The sequence below is a fragment of the Salvelinus sp. IW2-2015 genome, linkage group LG15 (genome assembly GCF_002910315.2).
Source record: "Salvelinus sp. IW2-2015 linkage group LG15, ASM291031v2, whole genome shotgun sequence".
Lineage (NCBI taxonomy): Eukaryota > Metazoa > Chordata > Actinopteri > Salmoniformes > Salmonidae > Salvelinus > Salvelinus sp. IW2-2015.
The window spans coordinates 1606439-1622427 of record NC_036855.1 but is presented as its reverse complement, the minus strand read 5'-3'; the positions used below and the strand labels follow the sequence as shown (position 1 = coordinate 1622427).

Below are 15989 nucleotides of genomic sequence, written 5' to 3'. Positions count from 1 at the left end.
GATTTTGTAAGTCGTACAGAGACAGTGCTATACTGTAGAGTACAATTAGGCTTCTGATTMACATACATTGTATGTACTGAAKAGTAATGTCATTCACATAGTATGTGTTAGTACTSTAGACAATCTGGATTACAGTAAATGTTTCTGAATGTACACTTACTTGCACATACTGAGCTCGCAGTTCTTTCACCCTTGGTGAGTTGCGCTCAAAAGGTACTCTGTATACTTGTTTCATTCGCATCCTGTTACAATGGAGGACACGGTCAATTGTGGAAATGCTCACACTGTCGATTCCCTGGAAGTGTGTGTTGTCTTGTATCACTCGTTCCTGGATTTCTCTGAGTCGTATTGCATTATCTTGAAGGACAATGCCAACTATAACGGCCTCTTGCTCTCTTGGAATTCTACAAAAAAGTAGTTGTGCAGTTATAAAAAACATATTCATGCAGTACAATACATAGTGATTAACTTTACAAATGTCTATTGAAACAGCTGCATATAGTGTAGTACAGTAAATTTGCAATTACAAAAATACAGTAGTATACTGTACCTGTTCTCTTCTCTGAATGTCCTTACTATGGTGGACACAGAAAATCGGCTCAAATTGGGTTGCACTCTAAGTCCTGCTTCCCTCATTGTCAGTCCATGGACAAGAACATGGTCTATAACTGTTGCTCGAATTTCATCAGATATTTCCACTCTGTCTTCCTCTTCCTCTTCGTCCTCCTCTTCGTCGCCCACCTCGTATACGCACTCGTCCTCTCACATTGCTTCTTCTATCCATTCTCAGACTTTCTCCTTCCCACCTTCAACAACCTGTTTGCTCTCTGAACTGGCTTATATTGGTTGTGTCGCATCATTTGAAACAGGTTAAATCAATTTTGAGTGGTTGTGTTCAATCAATGACACGTGTTCTCTATTTGTATGTGATTGTTGCCACTTGTGTTTACCAGTATGGATGACATGTGCRTTAGAGTGCAGAATGTGTTTTGAGAATGAGAATGTGTTTAGAGATTTGCTGAAAAGTCTAAGTGAGATCTGCAAATTGTGTTTTACCGTGTGAAATGGTTTAAGGTATTGACAACAGACTGCATAATTAGCTAAATGAGTCCAGGCAACTGAGAACTTTGTTCAGCCAATGGGTTTTAGTGTTTTAGCATTTGAGAAAAATTGTAATAAATAAAAGCTGCCCTCTGCTGAAATTCCGTTAGTTAATACAAGAATGCACTCTACTGGCCAAAAAGCTAACAGCACCTGGTATTCACAGGCGGTCTCCAATCACAGCAGGCCCTACTAACCAGGCTCGACCCTGCTGCTTAGCCTCCAATATCGGGCATATTCAGCCTGGCATACAAAGGGGAAACTCTTGGTACACTATATAAAGTGAACGTGTTACCCACCACTTTGTAACACAGTTAGACTCTGCTTACATTTCCAGGGCATATGCCTTTAAATTGGAATCTTTTGAAAATAGAAAGAGCATATGGAGGGTCGGCCAATGATGGATGTGTAGGCCTAGTAGCAGAAGCCTATAAGTGCATCCTTAGACCTAGAAGTAGGTCTGCTGTTGCCCCGGATCCAGAAATGCCTTGGTTATTCTGGGTCAGTGGTAGACCTATTGATGATGCCTCTTGAGTGGGCCTATGCTGAGGGTTATGAGTTTGCGCCTCAGCCGTTGAAGAACTTCCACTTTATCACAGATGTAATAATGTTTGTGCACACTGTACTGTCAGGCCTCATGCGATGACCTTGTTTTCATAGGCCTATTATAACAAATATAAACAATTATGCAAACATTCTTCATGTAGGCCTAGCTAGTGTTCTTCAAGCCTGCCCTGATAAATTGGGATGCAGGCTTTTGTTGCAGCGTAAAATTAACACACCAGATTCAACAAAACAAAACAACTGATTCCCAACAAGAACACAAGGTCCTTCATTCCACCATCACCCATAACCAGGGATGGAAATGGAAACAGGGATATGGGAGTGAAAACTCCCTGGGAAATCATTCAAAGAATGAAATTGAGTGAAATCATTTTAACATAAAAAAAATGGGCTGAATTCTAAGATTGTACATTGGAGGATTCCCAGAGAGTTTTAAATCCCTGCCCATAACGTTAGCTTTTCTTGTCTCATTTATCTTGCGACCTATGATCTGAAATGACACATTCCAGGGTGTTTAGTAGATGACTGCCAGGGGCATGCTGTCAAACAGTGCCATAGTCATCTATAAACACTTACGTTCAGTTATTTAAAATAGATTGCGGGTTTGTTTCAGGTTTGTTTGTCTAGCGCCACACAGTGGTGATTCCTTCAAACTTGGCATTTCGTTTTGGCGCCGATGGAGGTCACTCCGACGGCGGCACTTCCGGTCGGCATTTTGTTCTAAGAGAGAAGTCTCACCGCAACAATCGTCATATTTTTTTCCCCCCACATACAAGCGAAATTGGCCACAGTTTTATCCATGTCGGTTTAGACCGACAGAAACTCCACCGAACGAATGTTTCCCAATATACTTCCGTTCAAACATTCACCCGCGTATGACGGAAGAAGAAAGAATCTGCCCAACCCAGATTATTGTTGACTGCTAGTTTAGCTGGACAGCTAACGTTAGCTGGCAAGTCAAGAACGGAGTTCTGTTGGAGGAACAGCAAGAGAGAAGAAAGGGGGAGCTAGAGAGACACAGACCAGGACAATCTAGCGTAGCTAAAATCACAAGGTAAGTGTAGATGTAAACTATGAATAAATGTTTGATGTTCATAAGCCATTTCTCAAACAAAAGTCGCATTGTTTGTTCACGGAGTTCGCTAGCTAGCTAACTGACGTAGCGAGTTAACGTTAGCTAGCTTCTCTCCTCGTCATGTTTATCATTACAGCTTCCTAGCTTGCTACTACTGTACGTTTTGCTCGCTTAGTAGGTAGGCCTCGAGCCCGAGTACCAGGCAGTTAAATATCTTSCTAACGTTATACCCGAATTATAAAATCGCTTGTCTGGTAAAATAGTGATCTATGTCGAGATACTAGGCCAACGCAACGGCCAAATGGTTAGCCAACTAGCTAGTTAGCTAGCAAGGACTTTACTGATTTTATGTTTAACTAGATACGTTAGCTAAAGTTAGCGTAGTTGATCAACGTAGCTAGTAACTAACTGCTAATCAAAATAGCAACGACTGTTTGCTAACTAGCTAGCTAACAAACGTTAATCCGACCTGCCACAAGTAAGGATAAATAGCTAACTAGTTAGCTAGGCTAACGTAATCTAATTCTATTATTGAATTGATTACAGTAACTAGCTAGACAGTTGGCTAACGATATATCAACAACATTGAGTTGGATAATATTGTGTGGGTTGGTTAGCGTTAGAACAGAACGTTAACTTAGCAAGCTAACGTAAAATATGTTAATAAATACTGAGGATTTTATTTAGCCACCTCATATGTTTTCAATACGTAACGTTAGCTAACGTTACTCCTTTATAAATTTCACCTTTGACATGTGGGCAATTAGCTAGCTACTATTAAATTAGTTTGGTGAACATCAGTTAACGCGGTACTGTTAGCTAGTTATCTATCGTTCATAAACATGACAAATTGCGCAAAAACATGTCCATTGATTTTGTTCTAGTTGAAATGCATAACAAAAAATCCCCTTAAGTTTTCAAGCACTATTGCGTTGATCACGTAATATTATTGATGATGACGATGACCCCCCCCCCCCAAGTCATCACTGTGCATCTGTTCCTTTGTGCTCTGGCCTGTCAGTCTCCCAGCTGTCAGTAGTATGGCAGGCTACTGACCACTGTCACTGTATGTGTGTATAGGGAAGCTAGGGTCAAATTGTTTATTTTTTGTGTGTGATTTCAATATTACACTAACAAATATATTTGTTTCTGTCAAATCATCCATCAGTATCTTCTGAGGCTACACCAAACATTATTTTCTTAGAATAAATACTTAAAGTTTAGAGTTTGAAGACATTCTTTCTAAATCCAAAATCCCTGTAGAAAGTGTTGGACCAAATTAATAATATTTTGAATTAAACCTAGGAGCCCAGAGAGATTCCTACAGTTATAGTGGATGAATCATGACATTTATTGGTAGTTTGATTGTTCAGCACAATCCTGGACTCAAGTAGATCAAATGTTATTTGTCACATGTGCTGAATACAACCTTACCGTGAAATGCTTACTTACAAGCTCTTAACCAACAATGCAGTTTAAGAAATATAGTTAAGAAAATATTTACTAAATAAACTAAAGTAATTTTAAAAAAATTAAGTAACACAATAAAATTACATAACAACGAGGCTATATACAGGGGGTACCTTCGAGTCAGTGTGCGGTGATACAGTGTAGTCGAGGTAATTTGTACATGAAGGTATGGGTAAAGTGACTATGCATAAATAATAAATGGCCAGTAGCAGCAGTGTAAAATGCTTTTACTTCAGTTCCAGATCTACTTTTCGAAGTATGAAAAAGCTTAATAGATTTAGCATGGTCTGTTTGTAAGAGACAAATCAGTGACATGTGTTGCATTTGTTTTGGGCCATTGTTTTGGTCTGATGGGTTTCTCAGCTCTGGGCTGTGAATGCTTTGATGAGTGGGTGGCAGTATGACTCAACACCTGGGCTAACATTGGGCCATTCATTGAGCTGTTCTGTTGATAATGAGAAGGCAATGTGTTGTGATTAGAATGTAACCTCTGACTGCAGTTTATTAGAGAACATAGCCAAATGTCCCACCAACACCACACTTATATAAGTTTTTCCACWATTGGTTTTAACATGAACTGCAACATCATGCCAAGTAGGAGCTAGTTGACACTTTTACATTTAAATCRTTATCATTTTTTAGCTGAATTTTTCAATACATTTTTCAATAAAATGTTATGCCATTTTTCCCCCTCAGACTTGTGGACTTCTTCCTGAAATGTCCTTGGTTTCAATCCATACAGAACAGTGCCCWACAGAAAGGTATTTCAAATGGACTGCATTGATACGGTTTAGGAGTCACACGTATGGGCTATTTCTCGTATTGGGTTTAGGATTATGTTTTTCAGCCCCTCCTGTGTTTTGAAGTAGCCTACAGTGAATCCCTCGTCTTTTTCTCTTCCAGAACAAAGGAGATGTGAGTACTGGTCTGGCGGCTGTGACGCTGAGCAACCTGTGTATCGCCACACTGCCCCGCCCCCACCTTCAGCATGAATGGGGATATGCCTCATGTTCCCATCACCACTCTCGCTGGGATTGCTAGCCTTACAGACTGTAAGTCCTCCTGCTCTATTTCACTTCCACACAGAATGTACCACTAGATTTGTCATTTACAGCTGTAACATCATGTGATGAACTGTCGCAATAAAACACATATGTTTCTGATGTACCGGCGTCCCTCTTCTTTCTCTGTTGCAGTGTTGAATCAGCTACCCCTGCCCTCTCCCCTCCCAGCCACCACCACCAAAAGCCTGCTCTACAATGGGAGGATCGCAGAGGAGGTCAACTGCCTGCTGGCCTGCCGGGACGAGAACCTGGTCTCCCAGCTGGCCCACGGTCTTAACCAGGTTTCCACAGAGCACATGTGAGTATTCAACCCCGAGTCATTAATTGTTCAACGATACAAATATTTTGCATCAATGGCCTTGTCTGTCTGTCTGTCTGTCTGTCTGTCTTTCTGTGAGCACACGTTTGACATGACCTGGTGCCTTTCCCCCACAGAGAGCTGAAGGACAACCTGGGCAGTGATGAGCCAGAGGGCGACGTGCCGGTGCTGCTGCAGACGGTGCTGTCCAGGAACCCCGGCATCTTCAGGGAGAAAAGTACACACACTTTGAAGGGCACTTTGTTTTGTAAACAAATGTTACTCTAAACAAACTGAAGACAGATATGGATTTKAGTTTTTTTATTTAATTTATTTWATTTCACCTTTATTTAACCAGGTAGGCCAGTTGAGAAAGAAGGCAAAACCTTGCCCTCAATCTTAAAGTGAAAGGCTAATTTGGTGCTTTTTACTGTTAGGGGGAAGCTGTCATTTTAAGATCTTTATTTTCTTAGAAAAAGCAAATTGATTTGTTTAAATCCTTATGGACTCTGTCAATTGACTAATGGATTAAAGCTGCAATATGTCACTTTCTTTGGGCGACCTGACCAAATTCACAGAAATGTGAGTTATAGATCTGTCATTCTCGTTGAAAGCAAGTCTAAGAAGCAGTAGATCTGTTCTATGTGCGCTATTTCTATGCGTTGYGTTTTTAAATTTCAGTTTTACCTCATACTTTGTTTTGTACACCAGCTTCAAACAGCTGAAAATACAATATTTTTTGTTTATGGCAAATACATTTGAGTGGTTTAGATGATATTGTTTCTCTACACTATACTTGATAGTTTGGTCACATTAACTGAAATTAGGTGAACTATTTTGAATTTTAGGAACCAGGAAAAGGCAGAGTGAATTTTGCATAGTGCAACCTTTTTGATTTACTATTCAAACTCACGCTTAGTAGCTGCTGGTTGTCGACACTGCRTTTACCAATCTGTAAGAGGAACTGGGTGTAGAAATGTTCCTTTTAGTATATCTAATCAAGACCCTATCTTTACCACCAATTTGTGTTTTATACCCAAMACTGGACCATTGAACTATTAGTTCAAGTTACTTGGGTACTAATATTGTCTCAAATTAACTAGTGTCTTAACAATTTATTTGGGTTTATTTGTTGTCCTTTTTGTTTACAGATGTCATGCAGCAGCCGATGGTGCAACAGTACAAACCAATACAGAATTCCATGCATGGCAGCCCAGCCCAGTCAGCAAACTTTCAGCAGGCTTCAATGTCTCCTAATCCATCCAGGTGAGTGATGTCTCTATACATGGTTTCCCCCCACCATGCCACAGACCTCTGATATATCCTAGCAAATTACATTCAATAGAATCTGATGTTTGACATGTTTTAGGTTGTCTTCACATAGCTAGTGAATTTCACATAGCTAGTGAAAAAACACTGGCACACCATCTGATCCTGGTCTCCTGATCTTCTGTCTCCCATGGCAGCCGGGGATTTGTCTCCCCACAGTCGAGCTCAGGGAGTCGGTTCATCCCCCAGCAGAACAGCCCTGTGCCCAGCCCGTACACTCCCCAGAGCCCWGCTGGGTTCATGCAGTACCCTCACCCGCCCAGCTACAATCAGCACCAACAGATACAGCAAGGTAAGCCTCGTTTGTGTTGGTGGGTGATAATACACTGTTGTTCAGACATTTGATTGTGTACTGTTAGTAACTGTGACTGTAAGCCACAATAAATGCACACGATAATTGATATACGAGCAAAGACTCGTTAAAAGCGTTAATTTGAACGTAATTCCATCATAGCGACACGATTGAGTGATTTGAACTGTCACTTGTGTACTGTCTGTAGCCAGCCCCATGGTCCCTGGGGGCATGAGGAACATCCATGAGAACAAGGGACCGATGACCAACGCTGCCCACCACCACCCAGACAGACAGGAGGACTACATGAGTATAGTCCACAGACTGGGGAACGAGGTACCGCCCGCACTTCCAAACCATGACTTAGATCCAGTATCAATAGTAATGGGGTCATTATGTTACCCTGTATTTCTGACTAAATGCTAGAGGGAACTTTCATAGCCCACAAAACAAAAACAAAAAACGTTCATACAGATTTTCTCACGAAGCCATGCCCTGTCACTCACTCTGCCGTCTCCATCTGTAGGAGAGTGACCCCTCCATGAGAAACGCCTCGTTCCCTCTGAGGTCGCCTCAGCCTGGGTGCTCACCCGTGGGAAACGAAGGAACACCCAAAGGTACACAAGGACAGACTCCAGCTCCTTCCTTGGCAGCCCAACTCCCTTTTCATGCTATTTACCACACCTCCAGATTCTCGGTTGCAATGACTGATGCCTYTTCTGTTTCTTATAATTGTGGTGACCTTCATTTCAAACTTAATTACATAAATGTGAGCATCACTTTTATCTGTCTTTTCAGCTGGCTCTAGGCCGCCACTCATCCTTCAGTCTCCTCCACCGTACATGTCTCCCCGGGAAGGCCCTCCGGACTTGCTACTGGAGTCTCCCGACCAGAGGAAGAAACAGCAGAAGAAGAAGCTGKTGGGCAAAGAGGACAAGGATGCATACGACATCGTCACCTCGCCCTCCAAGGACACCACCAAGCTGACGCTGTCACTGTCACGGGTCAAGTCGGAGGAGGTGGAGGACCACTCTGGTGAGCTGCTGCCAGTCATGATGGATCAGAACTCTGACCTAGAGGGCGAGCTTGGGTACCAGCAGGTCCCTGTGCTGCAGAACGTGGGGGTTATTAAAGGGCAGGAGGGCCCTCTCTCATCGCCTTTTGATGAGGCGGAGCTGGACGCCCTGGCGGAGATTGAGAGGATAGAGCGTGAGTCAGCCAGTGAGAGGGAGCGCTGCTCCAAAGAGGTGCAGGATAAAGGTGTGTATACTACCAGTAACCCCCCCCACCCCATAAGGTAATCACCCCCCTGTATTTAGGCCCTGTTTGGCTGGTGCTCAGTCTATAAAGTAATGAACATCTGCATTTCTTTACTTCTATAGAGTAATTGTACATCTTATAGCTTTCAGAGAGCTCTAAAAGGAGCTCTCGCACCTTAAAATGCATGGGAGTGTATTTGTCAGTTTGAGTGTTTTCAAATGCATTCCAACATCTACTTGTCTTTTCAAAGAAAAGGATTTGTTCTTGTTGACTTCGTCTCGTAGATTTGCTTCAGTGCTATTCATCTGATTTCATGCTCATTTCTCCATTTATTTCTGACTGTTGTACTTCTGGGGCTTTTGTAGTTTAATGGAGTTGTGTGCCTGTGATTGTTCCTTTCCAGACAAGCCCCTGAAGAAGCGAAAGCAAGACTCGTTTCCACTGGAGCCTGGAGCAGGGGGCACCGCAGGCACCACCGGTGCGCCAGGCAGCGGAGGCGGGGGAAATGCAGGCAAACTGATCCCCCAGGAGGCTACAGCGGCAGGAAACGGAGCTAGCAGACCAGCCCTCATGGTCAGCATCGACCTTCAACAGGCGGGCCGGGCCGACGGCCAGCTTGACCCTTGCATGGCTGCGCCCATCCCAGCCCTGGAGGCGCAACGCTGGCCCGAGGAGCCTGCCGAGGGCCCTGCAGCCGAGGGATCCGACACGGCCGGGGTGCTCCGGCTCAAAGCCGACGATCGACCCGAGGTCATCAAGAACAGCATGGACAAACACGACAACCACCGTGAGCCTTCCAGGCACCGGCATGACGGAAAGCAAGACCGGCGCCCTGACACACCTAAGTCATCGAGCAGAGAGCACGGGCGGGACAGAGACCGGGAGAGGCGGCACAGGAATGAAGACAGGCGCTCGCCAGAGGAGCGCTACCGGCCGGACAGCCCCAGGGTCAAACAGGAGGGCCGTGGAGGTGGCTTTGACCCCAGTGGGCGGCCTCGCAGCGACAGACCCGGCTTCAGGTCCCCCAGCGGAGGAGAGACGGCCAGAAACCGCCCAGATGGACACAAACAACTACAGCCYGAGAGCAAGTCAGGAGAGTTCCCTGCTTACCTGCTGGGGGGGCAAGGGTCTGGGGGTCTGAAGAACTTTGTGATCCCCAAGATGAAGCGGGACGGCGGAGCTGTGGACGTGGCAGAAGGCTGGGGCCAGCCCCGGGTCAAGCTGGAGCGGCTGGGGGTTCGGGGGCTAGTGGACCACATAAGTAAGAGGCCCAAGCCTGTCGTGGTGCTGCAGAAGCTCTCTTTTGATGAGGTGCAGAGGATCATCAGGGTTAAGGATCGTCACGGCTCCAAGTCTGGCAAGAACAGGCTCCTCTCAGGAAAGTCAGGCAAAGGTAAGATGGCTGCGGTTGKGCGCTCATTCTCTCAATGTGATCACCATGTTTGAATATTTGGTGAATAATAATCTGTAGTCAACTCATCTACTGTATAAAGGAATTCGGACTTTGTTTTGAGGTTATTCAATGAATTACTCGCATGTCGACGGGCTATAGCTTGTCCCCTGCCAGCCTCTTCTTCAATAAGACCCTATGACACCGTCTTCCTGTAGGTGGACTAGACCAGTCTGTGCTGGAAGAGCTTCCTCCTGAACTGTTGGCGGAGATGGAGTCCACCATGCCGCTGTGCGAGAGGGTGAAGATGAACAAGCGTAAGCGGAGTACGGTCAAAGAGAAGCCCAAGTACACAGAGGTCGACTCAGATGACGATTCCAACGGGGAATGTGAGTAAACTATAGACAATATGCAGTCCAGTCTGTCAGGGTTCTCAGTCAACAACACCATGTATAGAATAGTCCGTAGTGACTCCGTGCTGAGTTGAGTGTGTGTGTCTTTCCACAGCTGCCAGGAAGCGCCAGAGGAAGAACCGGGGGGACAAGGCCTGGGAGTATGAGCCGGAGCGGGAGAGGAGGGGCTCTGGGGAGCATAGGCGGAGTAAGGGCTTCCAAGAGGGACGTAGAGGCTCAGGCAGTTGCTACCGTGACTCTTCTGATGAGGAGTCGCCCCCACCCAGCATGAGTGACAGTGAGTTTCCCTCCCTCTAACCTGCATTGACTGACTTATGACTGCCAGTTTAGCTATTTGTAATTCTTAAATAGASTGTCCCATACGCTTGTGGAATACAGTAGGAGCTGTATTCTCCCATCATGCACTGCGAAGTTGCTTATGATGACACGCTGCGAAAGGAGTGAGCTGGGGCAGAGAGGAATAGGCAAAGCTTTGTCTATTTAGCTAGCTGGATTCACTATAGCTAGGTAGCTAATACAATCCCCAGCTACCTGCTTCGGATGGCAAACTAGCTAGCGACGATGCTATCACCAGCCAAGCACTTTTAGCAAGTTGGACTGCATTACACACAGCCAGTAGATGGCATAATATCTTTGTTAGAAGTAGCTATCTGCAGGGGTGGAAAAAGTACCCAATTGTCATACTTGAGTAAAAGGAAAGATACGTGAGTAGAAAATAACTTCAGTGAAAGTTGCCCAGTAAAATACTAAAGTAAATGTCTAAAAGTATTTGGTTTTAAATATACTTAAGTATCAAAAGTAAAAGTATAAATCATTTCATATTCCTTATATTAAGCAAACCAGACGGCACGATTTGCTTGTTTAAAAAAAAATGTATTTACAGATAGCCAGTGGCACACTCCAAAACTCAGACACCATCTACAAACGAAGCACTTGTGTTTTAGTGAGTCCGCCAGATCAGAGGCAGTAGGGATGACCAGGGASTTTCTCTGTGTATGAATTGGGCCATTTTCCTGTTCTGTTAAGCATTCGAAATGTAACAAGTACTTTTGGGTGTCAGGGAAAATGTACGGAGTTAAAAGTACATATTTTTATTTTGGAATGTAGTGGTGTCAAAAATATAAATTGCCACGTACAAATACCCTAAACTACTTAACTATAAAAATTAAATAAAAATATATTTTTAGATGTTTTGTTTTTTTACCCCTTTTTCTCCCCAATTTCATGGTATCCAATTGGTAGTTAGTCCTGTCCCATCGCTGCAACTCCCGTACGGAGATGCTGTGCCTGAGACCACTGCGCCACTCRGGAGACTTAAGTAGTACTTTAAAGTATTTTTACTTAAGTACTTTACACCACTGGCTATCTCGGCATTCTTGTCTTGTTGAAATTGTATCTGTTTTATCACACTTGATACTCGTAATCGGATTTACTTGTGATCGGAAAACCCGGAAGTGTGCTTTAAATGTCGGTAAAGCCAATATCTCAAGTGCACATTATGGCTCTATCACTCAGAGTGCATCGTTATGTTCCTTCATTACTGCTCGATCACTCAGAGTGCATCTCGGAGCACATCGTTATGTTCCTTCACTCATTCACACATTGTTCAAAGGTAAACGACCCTGAAAGATGACAATGCGTACGATTTATTTAATTAGTCCTATTCCATTATCAGTGATTTAATAAAGACTAAAGGCTAATAAATAGGCTAATGCATGGCTGGCTATTACAGACTGCATTTATTCTAGACAGATTTAGATAGGTGGGCTAATTCTCTTGCCCCATATATATATTTTTTACTTTCGAGAGGAGCCTAACTTTTCTCTCCTGACATTTATGCCACAACATTTGTACAATCCAAATAAACAATCTACATTAGTCATTTTATTTTCTAATGATCTGTCGCTCGGTAAACGTGCCTGGTTGAGAATAAATAATAATAGCAAACAAGCATGGGCTTGGATCACAACATAACAGACGTCGTCAGCAATGGAATAATTTTACGGACAGACAAAGTAGCCTAGGGCCTACTAAACAACACCAAGTAGACCAAAACAACCATATGGCCTSAGTTATTTCCTGTCGACTTTGCTATGTTGAACAACAATAACAAGCCACGGATTCTGATTCATACACRATGTTTGGAGAAGGGGTGACTTGTGCCATGAGACGGGTGACTGTGCGTGTGATCAGCGGGAGAGCGGCTTGTTCTAATCCAATCGTTGCAGCAGGCTCAACCGATGCCCCCGCCTGTTTCATTACAGACGGAAGAACTAGCCAATAGCTGTTTGGAGCACACAGAATTTCACATTGAGTGAAAGAGATGTGCGCTGGCAGCTGAAAAGGTATTTTTTCCGGTGACAGATAATAAAATAAAATAAATACATGTCATAATCGTTTTTGGAAAATGTTCCTTATGATACTCGTTTTGTCTGAGTACTTGGCACACCCCTACTATCTATGTACCTCCTTGTTCTCCAGACAGGCAGCTGTTTAGCACAGTGCTTGGCTTGTGCTAATTTGCCACATAGTCGCTAGCAAGCCACATAGTCCAACCGTAGGTAGGTGGGTAGCTATCTACTGCCCATAGCCCGCCCGCAATTTCATTGAAACGTGAAATATAGCTAGCTGTCCTTCTAGCGTCGAACTGATTACACATGAACTACATTTTAATAGCTTATAGACATTTCATGCTTACATTAGGTTGATCAAGGGACAACGTGCTAACTGTAAGCTACATAGCTAGCTACTGTAGCTAGCTAGATTTATGCCTAAGCTTAAACTTGTAGGYGTGTGCTTCAGTGAACATCATTCAAAAAAAAATCGAAAGACATGACTCGGAAAAAGATTGTTCAACATTTGGACGCTGACAATAACGTTACCTAGCTATCAGCAAGCTGCAGTCTAGGCACCCGTGGCCCTGTCCAGAGAGAGAGCATTGCATTGTGGGTTTKTGATTTTACTTGAGCTCYACAGCGAATTTCACACATTGCTTCCTATCTTATTATAACGACGAAATGCAACCTTTGTTCACAAATATTGTTTGCACATATTTGCATTATTTAACATTGTTAATCATAGGAATTGGTTGTTTCTGCATGTTTCTGTTGTGGTCAGAGCATTAACATGGTTAAGGGACTTTTGATTAATGTAATATTGTTTGAAATGAAATGATGCTCTTTCTATCTCTTTCAGTTGCCAGGCAGATGAAGAAAAAAGAGATTCAGAAAAAGAGGAAAGCCTATGAGCCCAAGCTCACTCACCAGGGTAGCTGTTCATTGGTTTACCATTTTGATTGCAAACTATCATGTTGCTATACAACGATGAATTATGATGACCGATSACGTTGACTTTCTGCCTTTTAGAACTGATGGACTCGTCCACATTCAAAAGATTCTCCTCCAGTGTTGACAACATCCTAGAGAATCTGGARGATGTGGACTTCACGCAGATGGGTAAGTTAGATCTCTCTACGGTTTCTCTGTTGTTAATCTAACTTAATGTCCTCTAGCCAGTTCCCTGAGTGTAGAGCCCTATATATTTGAAACCCTCCTCTCTCTGATCCTTAATTAATAGACGATGATGAGATCCCTCAGGAGCTGCTGCTGGGTAAACAGCAGTTGAACGAGCTGGGCAGCGAGTCGGCCAAGATCAAGGCCATGGGCATCACCTGCAGGGTAGGCTTTTTCCACTTGTTCTTGATGTCATGGCCCTGTTCGARTACCTTTCAAATGTATCTCACTTCCTTGGATTTCTTCCTTGAAATCGATTGATTCACAGATGCCGTCGGATAAGCTGGTGAAGGTACTGAATATCCTGGAGAAAAATATMCAGGATGGGGCCAGGCTCTCGACACTCATGAGCCACGTGAGTGTCTTCTTCCCACACTAATACATTACAACTTTGGGGATCACTTGTTCTCCACTACCGATAAGCCTATACTCCGTAAGCATTTTGTTTGATCGGCTGAACTCTGCTCCTGTCTCCCACCCCTTCTTTGATGACACACACACACGCAGGACAACGACGAAGATGAGGAGAAGCTGTGGCGAGACCTCATTATGGAGCGCGTGACCAAATCGGCCGACGCCTGTCTGACGGCMCTCAACATYATGACGTCCGCCCACATGCCCAAGGCGGTATACATGGAGGACGTGATCGAGAGGGTTCTCCAGTACACCAAGTTCCACCTGCAGAACACCCTCTACCCCCAGTACGACCCTGTCTACAGGGTGGACCCTCACGGAGGTCAGCTAGCTTTATAACCCCTTATAACCACACACACACACGCGCGCTTTCGTCTGAAACGCCCTCACCAATTTCCTCAGCCATTATGCCTGTCTTGTGACAACTACGTAGTCGTAGAGAATGTGTTCTGCTGTTTACAATCAGACTGTGGGTCACATTGAATGGAATTGTTTTCCATTTGATTTTCGAACACCAGAAGATGAACACATGAGAATAAGAATGAAAAAAGTGTATTTCCAAAGTGGTCTATTTTTGAGATGCAATTTGTTCAAGACGGCAGCGCATCACTCTCTCGTCCCCTGCAACAGGTGGCCTGCTGAGCTCCAAAGCCAAGCGGGCCAAGTGCTCCACCCACAAGCAGCGGGTCATTGTCATGCTGTACAACAAGGTGTGTGACATGGTCAGCAACATCTCTGAGCTGCTGGAGATTCAGCTGCTCACCGACACCACCATCCTCCAGGTAGCCAGTTCTCCCTCTTTCCTCAAACCTGCCTCTGATGTTTGGATCATTGCATTAATCAGTAACCCACATTAAGACAGGACCTCGGCAATAATCGTCTATTCTTTTTATTTCTCTCTCTCTCTCCCTGCTGTCTTCTCTCTCTCTCTCCCTGCTTAACCCTATCTAATCCTCATTAAAACACCACTCCATTCCACTATTTACCCTATCTAATCCTCATAAACACACCACTCCATTCCACTATTTATATATCTAATCCTCATAACACACCACTCCATTCCACTATTTATCATATCTAATCCTCATTAAAACACCACTCCATTCCACTATTTAATCATATCTAATCCTCATTAAACACCACTCCATTCCACTATTTATCCCTATCTAATCCTCATTAAACACCACTCCATTCCACTACTTAACCCTATCTAATCCTCATATAAACACTACTCCATTCCACTATTTACCCTATCTAATCCTCATTAAAACACCACCTCCATTCCACTATTTAACCCTATCTAATCTAATTAAACCACCGACTCCAGAGGTTAGCATGTCTTGGGGGTATGATATAAAATGCTAACCTCCCCTGTTATTGTAATGGTTAGAGGTTAGCATGTCTTGGGGTATGATATTTGTGTGTCTGTAACTTTCTCACTCATCATTATTCACGATTGTACAACAAGTGCTGTAATGTCTAAATGGTTCACCCGATATGGATGAAAGTACCCTCAAATTAAAGCTGACAGTCTGCACTTTAACCTCATAGTCATTGTATCATTTCAAATCCAAAGTGCTGGAGTACAGAGCCAAAACAACAACAAAATGTGTCACTGTCCCAATAGTCTTGGAGCTCACTGTATATGTTTATGTAGTGTGAGGCAGCTTGATGTACAAGTACTCCCCCTGGACAGCACTATGTAAGATGCAGTAGGTTAAAATACACAATTTTGAAGAAAAAATTAACATTCGCCCTCTATGGGCACAGTGTAAAATACTCATCACCAATCAAAAAGTGTAATTCA

General features: G+C 43.7%; 1 protein-coding gene across 1 annotated transcript; it reads left to right on the top strand.

Moving 5' to 3' along the window:
* The first annotated feature begins 2357 nt into the window (after positions 1-2357).
* Positions 2358-15039, top strand: LOC111973931 (nipped-B-like protein B). The gene is made up of 19 exons (XM_024001386.2): positions 2358-2719; positions 4907-4971; positions 5114-5262; positions 5407-5572; positions 5710-5810; positions 6724-6838; positions 7039-7193; positions 7402-7529; positions 7720-7810; positions 7992-8453; positions 8857-9846; positions 10062-10232; positions 10351-10533; positions 13452-13523; positions 13622-13711; positions 13833-13933; positions 14037-14123; positions 14276-14504; positions 14813-15039. Exons 3-19 carry the CDS (start codon positions 5199-5201, stop codon positions 15037-15039), a joined length of 3432 nt encoding a protein of 1143 aa, XP_023857154.1. The 5' UTR covers positions 2358-2719; positions 4907-4971; positions 5114-5198.
* The last annotated feature ends 950 nt before the right edge of the window (positions 15040-15989 follow it).